This window comes from Mobula birostris, chromosome 4 (genome assembly GCF_030028105.1).
Source record: "Mobula birostris isolate sMobBir1 chromosome 4, sMobBir1.hap1, whole genome shotgun sequence".
Taxonomy (NCBI): domain Eukaryota; kingdom Metazoa; phylum Chordata; class Chondrichthyes; order Myliobatiformes; family Myliobatidae; genus Mobula; species Mobula birostris.
The window spans coordinates 96,695,351-96,710,151 of NC_092373.1; the positions used below are offsets into that span (position 1 = coordinate 96,695,351).

The 14,801-nt window shown below is 45.9% G+C and overlaps 1 protein-coding gene across 7 annotated transcripts in view; it reads right to left on the reverse strand.

The window, feature by feature from the left end:
* Positions 1–14,801, reverse strand: part of LOC140196509 (solute carrier organic anion transporter family member 2A1-like) — a 407,319-nt gene that overhangs the window by 96,465 nt on the left and 296,053 nt on the right. For all 7 annotated transcript variants that reach the window (XR_011885727.1, XR_011885728.1, XR_011885729.1 and 4 more), the window contains one exon: positions 13,654–13,855. Coding sequence is in view for 3 of the 7 variants with exons in the window: in XM_072255831.1 (XP_072111932.1) it covers positions 13,654–13,855 (202 nt within the window). In the remaining 4 variants the exon portion in view is untranslated. The remainder of the gene's footprint in view (positions 1–13,653; positions 13,856–14,801) is intronic.

Genomic DNA, 14,801 nt, shown 5'->3' on the forward strand with positions numbered 1-14,801 from the left:
CCATCCAGTTCTGAATCCAAACAGCCAATTTGTTGTGGACCCCGTGCATCTTAATCTTCTAGATCAGCCTCCCATAAGGGATTTTGTCAAAGGCCTTCGTGAAATCCATGTGGACAACCTTCAATGCTCTACCCTCATCAATCTCTCTTGTCACCTTGTCAAAAAACTCAATCAAGTTGGTAAGACACAATCTGCTGGCTCTCCCTAATTAGGCCATGGGTTTCCAAATGTCGTCTGAAGCACTCACTTATCTGTGTTATTACCCCATTCCTACCTGCTCTAGCCCGTGGAAACGAGAATAATCTGGAGGTTACAACCTTGGAGGTCCTTCTCCTCAGCCTTTATTCTTAACCCCATACACTCATTGCACAGGATCTCTTCCCCTTTTCTGCCTATGTCATTGGTGCCAATATGCACCACGACCTCTGGCTGTTCCCCTCCCCCTTGAGAATATCTTACAGCTGCTCTGATACATCCTGGACCCTGGCACCCGGGAGGAAACACAAAATCCTGGTGTCTCTTTGGTTATGAATATCTGTTATCTGTCAAGTAGGGGACTGTGCACAATCCTGATTTGATGGAGACAGACGTGAGAGCACAGCGAAACATCTGGAAAACTTCTGAAATGTCTGCTTTGCTACCGCTGCTACTGTGTAGTAACCGGAATCTCTGGAGCTGAAGGCCTCGAAATCCTCGGCTTTGTGTGTTTCAGCGGCCGGGGAGAGGTCAAAGGCGCTCGGCAGAGGATGGCGCTCAGGAGGCTGTATCGGAGAGGCTGCTTGGAAGCTCGGAGTGTTCAGACAGATGGACTCAGGGTCGGCTGTGGTCGGCTGCTTCCAAGGTATCGGCAAGTTGACGGTGCCTGGAGGTTTATGGCAGGGAGTTTCTCCCTTTTGCCGCTGCTATCGGGGACTCGGGAGTCCATTGACTCGGGACTTGAAGACTTTTTTTTACTGTGCCTATCTTCTTCATCAAATTATGGTATCGCTTTACACTGCTGTAACTATATGTTATAATTATGTGGTTTTGTCAGTGTAAGTCTTTGGTCTGTCTTGTTTTCTGTGATATCACGCCGGAGAAACATTGTATCATTTCTTAATGCATGTATGCATTTCTAAATGACAATAAAAGACGACTGAGTGTTCTTATAATCTAATCTTCTGTGGCCACAGAATCTCCTGTCTGTCCCCCTAACTATCGAGCCCCCCTATAAGTACCACACTGCATGACTTTACCCTTCCCTGTCGAGCCTCAGAGCTGGCCACAATGTCACCAGCCTGACCTGCTGCTGCTGTGATTTGATGGGTCATCTCCCCAGCAGTATTCCTGTTGCTGACGGGGAATAACCACAGAGGAACCCAGCACTGACTTCTTAAACCCCTTACCTTTCCTGGTGGTCACTCATCTACTGTCCAAAGCCTGTACTTTCAGTGTGTCCATCCCTTCAGAAGTCCCATCTATAATCTCTTCAGACTTCAGAATGATCCAACCCCGGTCAACCATGCACCAAAGTTGGGTGAGCTTCCGACAAATAATAGACAATAGACAATAGGTGCAGGAGTAGGTCATTCAGCCCTTTGAGCCAGCACCACAATTGACTGTGATCATGGCTGATCATCCACAATCAGTACCCTGTTCCTGCCTTCTCCCCATATCCCTTCACTCCACTATCTTTAAGAGCTCTATCTAACTGTTTCTTGAAAGAATCCTAAGAATTGGCCTCCACTGCCTTCTGAGGCAGAGCATTCCACAGATCCACAACCCTCTGTATGAAAAAGTTTTTCCTCAACTCCGTTCTAAATTGTCTACCCCTTATTCTTAAACTGTGGCCTCTGGTTCTGGACTCCCCCAACCTTGGGAACATGTTTCCTATCTCTAGTGTGTCTAATCCCTTAATAATCTCATATGTTTCAATCAGATCCCCTCTCATCCTTCTAAATTCTAGTGTATACAACCCCAGTCGCTCTAATCTTTCAACATATGACAGTCCCACCATCCCGGGAATTAACCTCGTGAACCAACGCTGCACTCCCTCAATAGCTAGAATGTCCTTCCTCAAATTTGGAGACCAAAACTGTACACAATACTCCAGGTGTGGTCTCACCAGGGCCCTGTACAACTGCAGAAGGACCTCTTTGCTCCTATACTCAACTCCCCTTGTTATGAAAGCCAATATGCCATTAGCCTTCTTCACTGCCTGCTGTACCTGCATGCTTACTTTCAGTGACTGATGAACAAGGACACCTAGATCTCGTTGTGCTTCCCCTTTTCCTAACTTGACACCATTCAGATAGTAATCTGCCTTCCTGTTCTTGCCACCAAAGTGGATAACCTCAAATTTATCCACATTAAACTGCACCTGCCATGCATCTGCCCACTCACCCAACCTGTCCAAGTCACCCTGCATTCTCATAACATCCTCCTCACATTTCACACTGCCACCCAGCTTTGTGTCATCTGCAAATTTGCTAATGTTACTTTTAATCCCTTCATCTAAATCATTAATGTATATTGTAAATAGCTGCGGTCCCAGCACCGAGCCTTGCAGTACCCCACTAGTCACTGCCTGCTATTCTGAAAAGGACCCATTAATCCCTACTCTTTGTTTCCTGTCTGCCAACCAATTTTCTATCCATGTCAGTACCCTACCCCCAATACCATTTGCTCTAATTTTGCACACTAACCTCCTATGTGGGACCTTATCAAAGGCTTTCTGAAAGTCCAGGTACACTACATCCACTGGCTTTCCCATGTCCATTTTCATAGTTACATTCTCAAAAAATTCCAGAAGACTAGTCAAGCATGATTTCCCCTTCGTAAATCTATGCTGATTCGGACCTATCCTGCCACTGCTATCCAAATATGCTGCTATTTCATCTTTTATAATTGATTCCAGCATCTTCCCCACCACCGATGCCAGACTATCTGGTCTATAATTGCCTGTTTTCTCTCTCCCTCCTTTCTTAAAAAGTGGGATAACGTTAGCTACCCTCCAAAGCGCAGGAACTGATCCTGAATCAATATAACATTGGAAAATGATTACCAATGCGTACACGATTTCTACAGCCACCTCCTTAAGTACCCTGGGATGCAGACCATCAGGCCCTGGGGATTTCTCAGCCTTCAGTCCCATCAGTTTACCCAACACCATTTTCTGCCTGATGCGAATTTCCTTCAGTTCCTCTGTTACCCTAGGTCCTCTGGCCACTATTACATCTGGGAGATTGTTTGTGTCTTTCCTAGTGAAGACAGATCCAAAGTACGTGTTCAGCTTGTCTGCCATTTCCTTGTTCCCCATAATAATTTCACCTGTTTTTGTCTTCAAGGGCCCAACTTTGGTCTTAACTAGTTTTTTCCTCTTCACATACCTAAAGAAGCTTTTACTGTCCTTTATATTCTTGGCTAGCTTACCTTCGTACATCATCTTTTCCTCCCGTATTGCCTTTTTAGTTATCTTCTGTTGCTCCTTAAAAGTTTCCCAATCCTCTGGCTTCCCACTCATCCTTGCTATGTTATACTTCCTCTCTTTTATTTTTATACTGTCCTTGACTTCCCTTGTCATCTACGGTCACCCCTTACTCCCCTTAGAATCTTTCTTCCTCTTTGGAATGAACTAATCCTGCACCTTCTGTGTTATTCCCAGAAATACCTGCCATTGCTGTTCGACTGTCATCCCAGCTAAGATATCTTTCCAGTCAACTTTGGCCAGCTCCTCCCTCATGGGTCCATAGTCCCCTTTGTTCAACTGTAATACTGACACTCCTGATCTTCCCTTCTCCCTCTCAAATTGTAGATTAAAACTTATCATATTATGGTCACTACCTCCTAATGGCTCTTTTACCTCGAGTTCCCTTATCAAATCTGGCTCATTACACAACACTAAATCCAGAATTGCCTTCTCCCTGGGAGGCTCCAATACAAGCTGCTCTAAGAATCCATCTCTGAGGCATTCCACTAACTCCCTTTCTTGGGGTCCAGTACCAACCTGATTTTCCCAGTCTACCTGCATGTTGAAATCCCCCATAACAACCGTAGAATTACCTTTGCGACAAGCCAATTTTAACTCTTGATTTAACTTGCACCCTATATCCAGGCTACTGTTTGGGGGCCTGTAGATAACTCCCATCAGGGTCTTTTTGCCCTTACAGTTTCTCAGTTTTATCCATACTGACTCTACTGATTCCATGTCCCCCGCTCGCAAGTGACTGAATTTCATTCCTCACCAACAGAGCCACCCCACCCCCTCTGCCAACCTGTCTGTCCTTTTGATAGGATGTATATTCCTGAATATTCATTTCCCAGCCCTGGTCCTCTTGCAGCCATGTCTCTGTTATTCCCACAACATCATACTTGCCAATTTCCAACTGAGCCTCAAGCTCATTCACTTTATTTCTTAACTCCGTGCATTCATACTTTTAATCCTTTTAAAGTAATACTTTTACTCCCCTCACCTTTTACATCGATTCCTATTGCATTTGGCCATACTCTCCGATCCCTTCCTGAGCTTTCTGCCTTTTAATCCTGTTGTCTTTCTTAACTTTTCTTATTCTCTCTTTCCCTTTAACTCTCTTCGTTTATTTCCAGTTCATCCCCTCCCCCCCAACTACTTAGTTTAAACACACCCATGTAGCAGTGGCAAACCTGCCTGCCACAACGCTGGTCCCCCGTCAAGGTGCAACCTGTCCCTTCTGTACAATTCATCCTTACCACAAAACAGATCCCAGTGGTCTAAGAATCTAACTCCCTGCTTCCCGCACCAGCTCCTCAGCCACACATTCAGATCCCCTATCTCCCTGTTCCTGTCCTCTCCAGCACAAGGAACTGGAAGGAAACCCGAGATTACCACCCTAGAGGTCCTGTTTTTCAGCCTTGTTCTGAGTTCTCTGAAGTCATGTTGCAAAATTCTCTCATCTTCTTCCCGACATCATTTGTGCCGACATGCACCACCACCTCTGGCTGATCACCTTCTCCCTTGAGGATGCCCTGCAATCGGTCTGTGATGTCCTGAATCCTGGCACCAGGGAGGCAACACACCATCCTTAAATCCCGCCTGCTGCCGCAGAAACCCCTATCTGTACCTCTCACAATGGAGTCCCCCACTACCACGGCTCTGCCTGATGCCTGTCTCCTCGTCTTTGTTTCAGCGCCAATTTTTGACTCACAGACCCGTCCGCCTCTCAGACTGGCTCTGTCTTCTGTCCCGACAGCTTCCAAGAGGGTGAATCTGTTTTCAAGAGGTACATCCCCCGGGGTCTCCTGTACTCCAAGCATCCATCCCTTCCTCATCGTTGCCCCCCTTCTCTCTTCCGGTATCTTCGGTGTAACGATCTCGCTGTTGTCATGTAGATGTAGTCATTAGGGAAACCATCAGGTATCCTGAATTCCCACATCTGACAGGAGGAACATTCCATCCTGACTACTCTATATTAAAAACGAAAAAGGCATTTTCTTCTTAACTCTGCCTTTGTTGTTCACGCCTCCATCTGTTAAGCCAAAGCCTTCCCACTCCATCACTGGCACACACAAACAATAGCCACTCCACTTGAGCCTACCATCCATTTATTTGCTGCTGAGGTTAGGCCTCTGAGGCCAACACTTCTTTTGCTGTCCTGATGTTCCAGGGTTGAGTGAAGAGCCAGTGTGGTGGCATCTGCTGTGGACCTGCTGCTCCAGTAGCCAAACTGGAGATCAAAGTTGCTTCTGAGGCAGGAGTTGATATGTTTCATCACCAATCTCTCAAAACACTTCATCACTATGGATGCAAGTACAACTGGGCTATAGTCATCTGAGCAGGTCACCATGCTCTTCTTGAGCACTGGTATAGTTGAAGCCTGCTTGAAGCAGGTAGGTATCACTCACTGCCAAATTGGAATGTTAAAGATCTAAATGAACAGATCAGCCAGTTGATCAGCACATGTCCTTAATACTTGGCCAGGTACCCCACCTGGGCCGAGGCTTTTCATGGGTTCATCCTCCTGAAGGCTGCACGCACGTCAGCTTCAGAGACTGTAATCCTCCACAGAAATGCCAATTGTCTTGGGAAAGTCAAGCCCAATAGTCCGATTGCAAGCATCAAAGACTGATTTTTGTTATTTAGATACAGCATGCAATAGGCACTTCTGGCGCTTCAGACCTAGCATCATCAAAGGACAATTTACAATAACCAATTAACCTACTAACAGGTACATCTTTGGACTGTGGGAGGAAACCAGAGGAACCCTATGTGTTCATGGGGCAGAGGTAAAAACTCCTTACAGGTGATGTCAGAATTGAACTCTGAATTCTGACACCCCAAGCTATAATAATGCTGTGCTATTGTCAGAAGGTGAACTTCGCTAAGCAACACACTAAGTCAGATCTCTAAGTGGGAGAGCATTTTGGAGATAGTGATCATAATTCTATCTCCTTTACAATAGCATTGGAGAGAGATAGTAACAGGCAAGTTAGAAAAGCTTTTAATTCGAGTAAGAGGAATTATGAGGCGATCAGGCTGGAACTCGGAAGCTTAAATTGGGAACAGATCTTCTCAGGGAAAAGTACGGAAGAAATGTGGCAAATGTTCAGGGGATATTTGTGTGGAGTTCTGCATAGGTACGTTCCAATGAGACAGGGTACAAAGGCTGTAGTAAATCTAGTCAAGAAGAAAAGCTTAAGGAAGGTTCAGAGAGCTACGTAATGTTAGAGATCTAGAAGATTATAAGGATAACAGGAAGGAGCTTAAGAAGAAAATTTAGAGAGCCAGAAGAGGCCATGAGAAGGCCTTGGCAGGAAGGATTAAGGAAAACCCCAAGGCATTCTACAAGTATGTGAAGAGCAAGAGGATAAGATGTGAAAGAATAGGACTTATCAAGTGTGACAGTGGGAAAGTGTGTATGGAACAGGAGGAAATAGCAGAGGTACTTAATGAATACTTCACTTCAGTATTCACTATAGAAAAGGATCTTGGTGATTGTAGTGATGACTTGCAGCAGACTGAAAAGTTTGAGCATGTAGATATTAAGAAAGAGGATGTGCTGGAGCTTTTGGAAACCATCAAGTTGGATAAGTCACTGGGATTGGATGAGATGTACCCTAGGCTACTGTGGGAGGTGAGGGAGGAGATTGCTGAGCCTCTGGCAATGATCTTTGCATCATCAATGGGGATGGGAGAGGTTCCGGAGGATTGGAGGGTTGCAGATGTTGTTCCCTTATTCAAGAAAGGGAGTAGAGATAGCCCAGGGAATTATAGACCAGTGAGTCTTAATTCAATGGTTGGTAAGTTGATGGAGAAGATCCTGAGAGGCAGGATTTATGAACATTTGGAGAGGCATGATATGATTAGGAATAGTCAGCATGGCTTTGTCAAGAGCAGGTCATGCCTTACGAGCCTGGTAGAATTTTTTGATGATGTGACTAAACACATTGATGAAGGCAGTGCAGTAGCTGTAGTGTATATGGATTTCAGCAAGGCATTTGATAAGGTACCCCATGCAAGGCTTATTGAGAAAGTAGGGAGGCATGGGATCCAAGGGGACTTTGTTTTGTGGATCCAGAACTGGCTTGCCCACAGAAGGCAAAGAATGGTTGTAGACGGGTCATGTTCTGCATGGAGGTCGGTGACCAGTGCTGTGCCTCCGGGATCTGTTCTGGGGCCCGTACTCTTCGTGATTTTTATAAATGACCTGGATGTGGAAGTGGAGGGATGGATTAGTAAGTTTGCTGATGACACAAAGGTTGGGGGTGTTGTGGATAGTGTAGAGGGCTGTCAGAGGTTGCAGTGGGACATTCATAGGATGCAAAACTGGGCTGAGAAGAGGCAGATGGAGTCCAACCCAGATAAGTGTGAAGTGGTTCATTTTGGTAGGTCAAATATGATGGCAGAATATAGTATTAATGGTAAGACTCTTGGCAGTGTGGAGGATCAGAGGGATCTTGGGGTCTGAGTCTGAGTCCATAGGACGATCAAAGCAGCTGCACAGGCTGACTCTGTGGTTAAGAAAGCATTAGTGTATTGGCCTTCATCAATCATGGAATTGAATTTAAGAGCCAAGAGGTAATGTTGCAGCTATCTGGGACCCTACTTGAAGTACTGTGCTCAGTTCTGGTTGCCTCACTACAGGAAGGATGTGGAAACCATAGAAAGGGTGCAGAGGAGATTTACAAGGATGTTGCCTGGATTGGGGAGCATGCCTTATGAAAACAGGTTGAGTGAACTCGGCCTTTTCTCCTTGGAGCGACAAAGGATGAGAGGTGACCTGATAGAGGTGTATAAGATGATGAGAGGCATTGATCATGTGGATAGTCAGAGGCTTTTTCCCAGGGCTGAAATGGCTGCCACAAGAGGGCACAGGTTTAAGGTGCTTGGGAGTAGGTACTGAGAAGATGTCAGGGGTAAGTTTTTTACACAGAGAGTGGTGAGTGTGTGGAATGGGCTGCCAGCAACGGTGGTGGAGGCAGATACGATAGGGTCTTTTAAGAAACTTTTGGATAGGTACATGGAGCTTCGAAAAATAGAGGGCTATGGGTAACCCTAGTAATTTCTAAAGTAAGGACATATTCTGTACAACTTTGTGGGCCAAAGGGTCTGTATTGTGCTGTAGGTTTTCTAAGTTTCTAATTCAACCATCAACTTCATGCAAGAAGATCAGAGTGAAGAAGTGGTCACTTTCCCAAACCCATGACATGGGCCACTGAAACCAGAGAAATTTTAGATGAATAGTGGGTCAGCCATCAACTTGGTAAGCAAATTACTCTGAAGCCAGATTCCACAATTTCAACCACTAAACTCGATGTTCTGCAGCTACACTGGAAATGGTGTGGATGTGCATGGTGTCTTTACAGCAGAAGTGGTTCACCAGCGGGACCTGGTTTACTTGCAGGTGCATGTCCATTGAGCTGACACAAGGACGAATTGTTAGACGACATTTATATCATATATGCCAGCAAACTGACAGGGGACTCAGGCAACCTTCAGAAACATCCTCTGCTAATGATGTCAGCGTTCCTGCAGATGAACCAATGGATGCTTCATTATGACAAGAGGGAGATCACAGTTCTCTGCCCTCCACATCAGCTAAACAGGAGGGCACAGAGAGGGAAGCTGCCCCCACACCTGTCCACTTGGGTGCACTGTTCAGTTGACCACTACCATACAGGATAGACATTTAAAAACGCAAACACGAGGAAATCTGAAGATGCTGGAAATTCAAGAAACACACACAAAATGCTGGTGGAACGCAGCAGGCCAGGCAGCATCTATAGGAAGAGGTACGTCGACGTTTTGGGCCAAGACCTTTCGTCAGGACTAACTGAAAGAAGAGATAGTAAGAGATTTGAAAGCGGTTTGGGGGAGATCCAAAATGATAGGAGAAGACAAGAGTTGGGGGGCATGGAGCTAAGAGCTGCAAAGTTGATTGGCAAAAGGGATACCAGGCTGGAGAAGGGAGAGGATCATGGGACGGGAGGCCCAGGGCAAAAGAAAAGGGGAGGGGAGCACCAGAAGAAGCTATAGGGAGAAAAAAGAGAGAAAGAAAAGGGAAAAAAATAAAAATAAGTAAATAAATAAGGGATGGGGTAAGCGGGGGAGGGGCATTTATATTCCATCTGGGTAGCCTCCAACCTGATGGCATGAACATTGATTTCTCTAATTCCGTTAATGGGCAAGGGGTATAGTGAGAGGGACAGGGGGAGAAAAAGGAGAGAGAGAGAGAGAAAAAATTATAATTAATAATAATAAATAAATAACAGATGCGGTACGAAGGGGAGGTGGGGCATTAACGGAAGTTAGAGAAGTCAATGTTCATGCTGTCAGGTTGGAGGCTACCCAGACGGAATATAAGGTGTTGTTCCTCCAACCTGAGTGTGGCTTCATCTAGAGGAGGCCGTGGAAAGACGTATCAGAATGGGAATGGGACGAGGAATTAAAATGTGTGGCCACTGGGAGATCCTGCTTTCTCTGGCGGACAGAGCATAGGTGTTCAGCGAAACGGTCTCCCAGCCTGCGTCGGGTCTTGCCAATATTTAGAAGGCCGCATTGGGAGCACCGGATGCAATTTATCACTCCAGCCGACTCACAGGTGAAGTGTCGCCTCACTTGGAAGGACTGTCTGGGGCCCTGAATGGTGGTAAGGGAGGAAGTGTAAGGGCATGTGTAGCACTTGTTCCGCTTACAAGGATAAGTGCCAGGAGGGAGATCAGTGGGAAGGGATGGGGGGGACGAATGGACAAGGGAGTCACGTAGGGAGCAATTGCTGCGGAAAGCGGGGGGTGGGGGGAGGGAAAGATGTGCTTAGTGGCGGTATCCCCTTGGAGGTGGCGGAAGTTACGGAGAATTATATGTTGGACTCGGAGGCTGGTGGGGTGGTAGGTGAGGACAAGGGGAACCCTATTTCTAGTGGAGTGGCGGGAGGATGGGGTGAGAGCAGATGTGGGTGAAATGGGAGAGATGTGTTTGAGAGCAGAGTTGATGGTGGAGGAAGGGAAGCCCCTTTCTTTAAAAAGGAGGGCACCTCCTTCGTCCTGGAATGAAAAGCCTCATCCTGAGAGCAGATGCGGCAGAGACGGAGGAATTGCGAGAAGGTGATGGCATCTTGGCAAGAGACAGGGTGGGAAGAGGAATAATCCAGGTAGCTGTGAGAGCCCGTAGGCTTATAGTAGACATTAGTAGATAAGCTGTCTCCAGGACTTATTCCTGCTGGATTTCTATGACTCGTGGTTTCACAAGGATCCATGCTTGAACTTCTCCTGTTGTGATATAGTTAAATGATTTGGATGAAACCGCACAAGGGATGGGTGTGTTATTAAGTTTGTAGATGACCCAGAGATTGGTGAAGTGTAGAAGTTTGCCAAAGGATACAGAGGGATATAGATCAGTTGCAAGTATGCGTGGAGAAATAGCAGATGAAGTTTAATCAAGTGAAATGGGAGTTTTGCACTTTGGAGATGAAATGGAAAGTGACAGTATACTGTCAATAGCTGAGGGATCTTCGTGGCCAAGTTCATAGGTTGCTGAAAGTGGTCACACAGTTTGATAGGGTGGTAAAGAAAGTAAAATACATGCTTATCTTCATTGGTTGAGTCACTGAATTCAAGAATCAGATAACACACATCAAAGTTGCTGGTGAACGCAGCAGGCCAGGCAGCATCTCTAGGAAGAGGTGTAGTCGACGTTTCAGGCCGAGACCCTTCGTCAGGACTAACTGAAGGAAGAGTGAGTAAGGGATTTGAAAGTTGGAGAGGGAGGGGGAGATCCAAAATGATAGGAGAAGACAGGAGGGGGAGGGATAGAGCCAAGAGCTGGACAGGTGATAGGCAAAAGGGGATACGAGAGGATCATGGGACAGGAGGTCTGGGAAGAAAGACAAGGTGGGGGGGGGAGACCCAGAGGATGGGCAAGAGGTATATTCAGAGGGACAGAGGGAGAAAAAGGAGAGTGAGAGAAAGAATGTGTGCATAAAAATAAGTAACAGATGGGGTACGAGGGGAAGGTGGGGCCTTAGCGGAAGTTAGAGAAGTCGATGTTCATGCCATCAGGTTGGAGGCTACCCAGACGGAATATAAGGTGTTGTTCCTCCAACCTGAGTGTGGCTTCATCTTTACAGTAGAGGAGGCCGTGGATAGACATGTCAGAATGGGAATGGGATGTGGAATTAAAATGTGTGGCCACTGGGAGATCCTGCTTTCTCTGGCGGACAGAGCGTAGGTGTTCAGCGAAACGATCTCTCAGTCTGCGTCGGGTCTCGCCAATATATAAAAGGCCACATCGGGAGCACCGGACGCAGTATATCACCCCAGTCGACTCACAGGTGAAGTGTTGCCTCACCTGGAAGGACTGTTTGGGGTCCTGAATGGTGGTAAGGGAGGAAGTGTAAGGGCATGTGTAGCACTTGTTCTGCTTACACGGATAAATGCCAGGAGGGAGATCAGTGGGGAGGGATCGGGGGGACCAATGGACAAGGGAGTCGCGGAGAGAGCGATCCCTGCGGAAAGCAGAGGGGGGGGGAAGGGAAAGATGTGCTTAGTGGTGGGATCCCGTTGGAGGTGGCGGAAGTTACGGAGAATAATATGTTGGACCCGGAGGCTGGTGGGGTGGTAGGTGAGGACCAGGGGAACCCTATTCCTAGTGGGGTGGCGGGAGGATAGAGTGAGAGCAGATGTACGTGAAATGGGGGAGATGCGTTTAAGAGCAGAGTTGATAGTGGAGGAAGGGAAGCCCCTTTCTTTAAAAAAGGAAGACATCTCCCTCGTCCTAGAATGAAAAGCCTCATCCTGATAGCAGATGCGGCGGAGACGGAGGAATTTCGAGAAGGGGATGGCGTTCTTGCAAGAGACAGGGTGAGAAGAGGAATAGTCCAGATAGCTGTGAGAGTCAGTAGGCTTATAGTCGACATCAGTGGATAAGCTGTCTCCAGAGACAGAGACAGAAAGATCTAGAAAGGGGAGGGAGGTGTCGGAAATGGACCAGGTAAACTTGAGGGCAGGGTGAAAGTTGGAGGCAAAGTTAATGAAGTCAACGAGTTCTGCATGCGTGCAGGAAGCAGCGCCAATGCAGTCGTCGATGTAGCGAAGGAAAAGTGGGGGACAGATACCAGAATAGGGCGAAGGAAAAGTGGGGGACAGATACCAGAATAAAGCGAAGGAAAAGTGGGGGACAGGTACCAGAATAGGTATCAGACAGCTACAAGAATCAGATGTTATGTTGCAGCTTTATAAAGCTCTAGTTGGAATGTATCTGAATTACTGCATTCAGTTCTGGTTACCCTATTACCCTATTACAGGAAAGATGTGGAGGCTTTGGAGAGAGTGTGGAAGATGTTTACCAGGATCCTGCCTGGATTTGCGGGCATGTCCTATAAGGAGAGGTTGGACAAACTTAGATTGCTTTCTTTGGGGTGGCAGAGACTGCGGGTCAACCTAATCTAAGTTTATAAGATTATGAGAGCCATAGATAAAGTGGACAGCCGATATCTTTTTCCAGGGTCAAAATGTCCAATAGTACAATTGCACGCATTTATGATAGGGGCAGGGGGTGGGGGGACACTCATCGAAAGGAGATGAGTGGGGCAAGTTTATTTCCTTTTTTACATAGAATGATGGGTGTCTAGAATGTGTGGATTGTGTTGGTAGTGAAGGCAAATATGCTTGAGGCATTTAAGAGGCTCCGAAGTACATGTATATGCAGGAAATGAAAGGAGATAGACATTTTATAGTCAGAAGGGATCAGTTTTACTATATGTTAATTAGTTCAGCACAATATCATGGGCTGAAAGACCTGTTCCTGTGCCGTACTTTTCCATGTTAACCTATGCATCCCGTGTTGTCTATTACCTTGATCCTGCTTCAGCTTGCAGATTTTCTGGTCACAACCTGTTACTTTACTCTCAGTCCATCCACTTTATGATGTGCTGGCCTGGTTCCCATCCTTCTTCTAAACTAGTTTAAATCCTCCTTCTTCTTGCTGTCCTGTGTGCTTTGAACCAGTGAGGGGCAGGCTTTTCTGGCTCTAAGTTTTTGGAAGGACAGTGTTGACAGATGTGTATAAGATTATTATTGGATAAAGCACAGGGACTTATCTGAGCTTGAACCGCATATTGGTGCAAAATAAAATCAGCATCTTGTAACTGTGTCAAAGTTCTGCTCCTCTCCTGTCTGTTCCATTTCCAAATACAGAATTACCTGTTTGCATTCTTGATGTAGTTGATTCCAGCAATCTTCTGAGTTGAACATCCCAAGAAAAATAGAGGAACAGTCAAAACAATGCTAATAATCAGGACACATCCAGAGGACCAGGGGATCTTCACCAAGGGTAATTTAGAATGCTTCATATAGACTCCACCCAACAGCATCCCAATCGCAACAGCTGGCAGGGTTATAGACCCTAAGGGCATGGAAGAAAGAACCATCAGTCTATATGGCCATAGCCCATCACAGGTTGATTTACATAGATTTCACATGGTTGCACATGGTAGGCTAGTGCAAAGATTAAGCCACAAGGGATCTGAAGCATGATAGCAAATTGTAGCCAATCTTGGTTGGGAGATAGGAGGCAGGGGGTAATGGTAGATGGGTGCTTTTTCTGACTGTAAGTCTGTAACAAGTCATGTACAACAGGGATTGATGCTGGGACCTTTGTTGTTTCTCATATATAAATGACACAATGGAGAATGATTAGTGAGCTTGCAGATGACATGAAAATTGGTAGAGTATATATAGGAGAGAAGAGTAAGAACATAGTTGCACACAAATCATATGGAAAGCTAGGAAGATCAGTGGCAGATGGAATTTAATCCAGTACAAGGTAATACACTTTGAGATATCAAAATCTGGTAACATATAAAGAAAACAACAGGCACATTAGACACATTAATGCAGAGCAAGACCTTGGGGCTTAAGCTTCCTTAAAAATGGGTAGTGAAAAAGGTATTGAAATGTCTATCTTCAAAGGCATTTAACTATAAGAGCTCAGGCTTTAAGATACAACTGTACAACACATTGATTAGCCAGATGGTAATCATACTACAAGAAGGATGTGATAGTAATCAAGTGCAGAATAGATTCAGCAGGAAGCTGTGTGAACTGGAGGACTGTAGTTATGAGGAGAGATTGGACAAGCTTGGTTTATTCTAACAGCAGCTAGAAGGCTGAGGGAAGACAATCTGGAAGCTTATGAACTTTTAATGAGAAAGATCAGGTAGATAGTTGTTTTCCCAGGCAGAGGAGTCTAGAACTAGAGGTCAGAAGTTTCAATTAAGAAGGGAGAAATTTAGAGGTGAACTGAGGGGTAGGTTTTTCCACATACCGGATGGTGAATATCTAAACCAAGC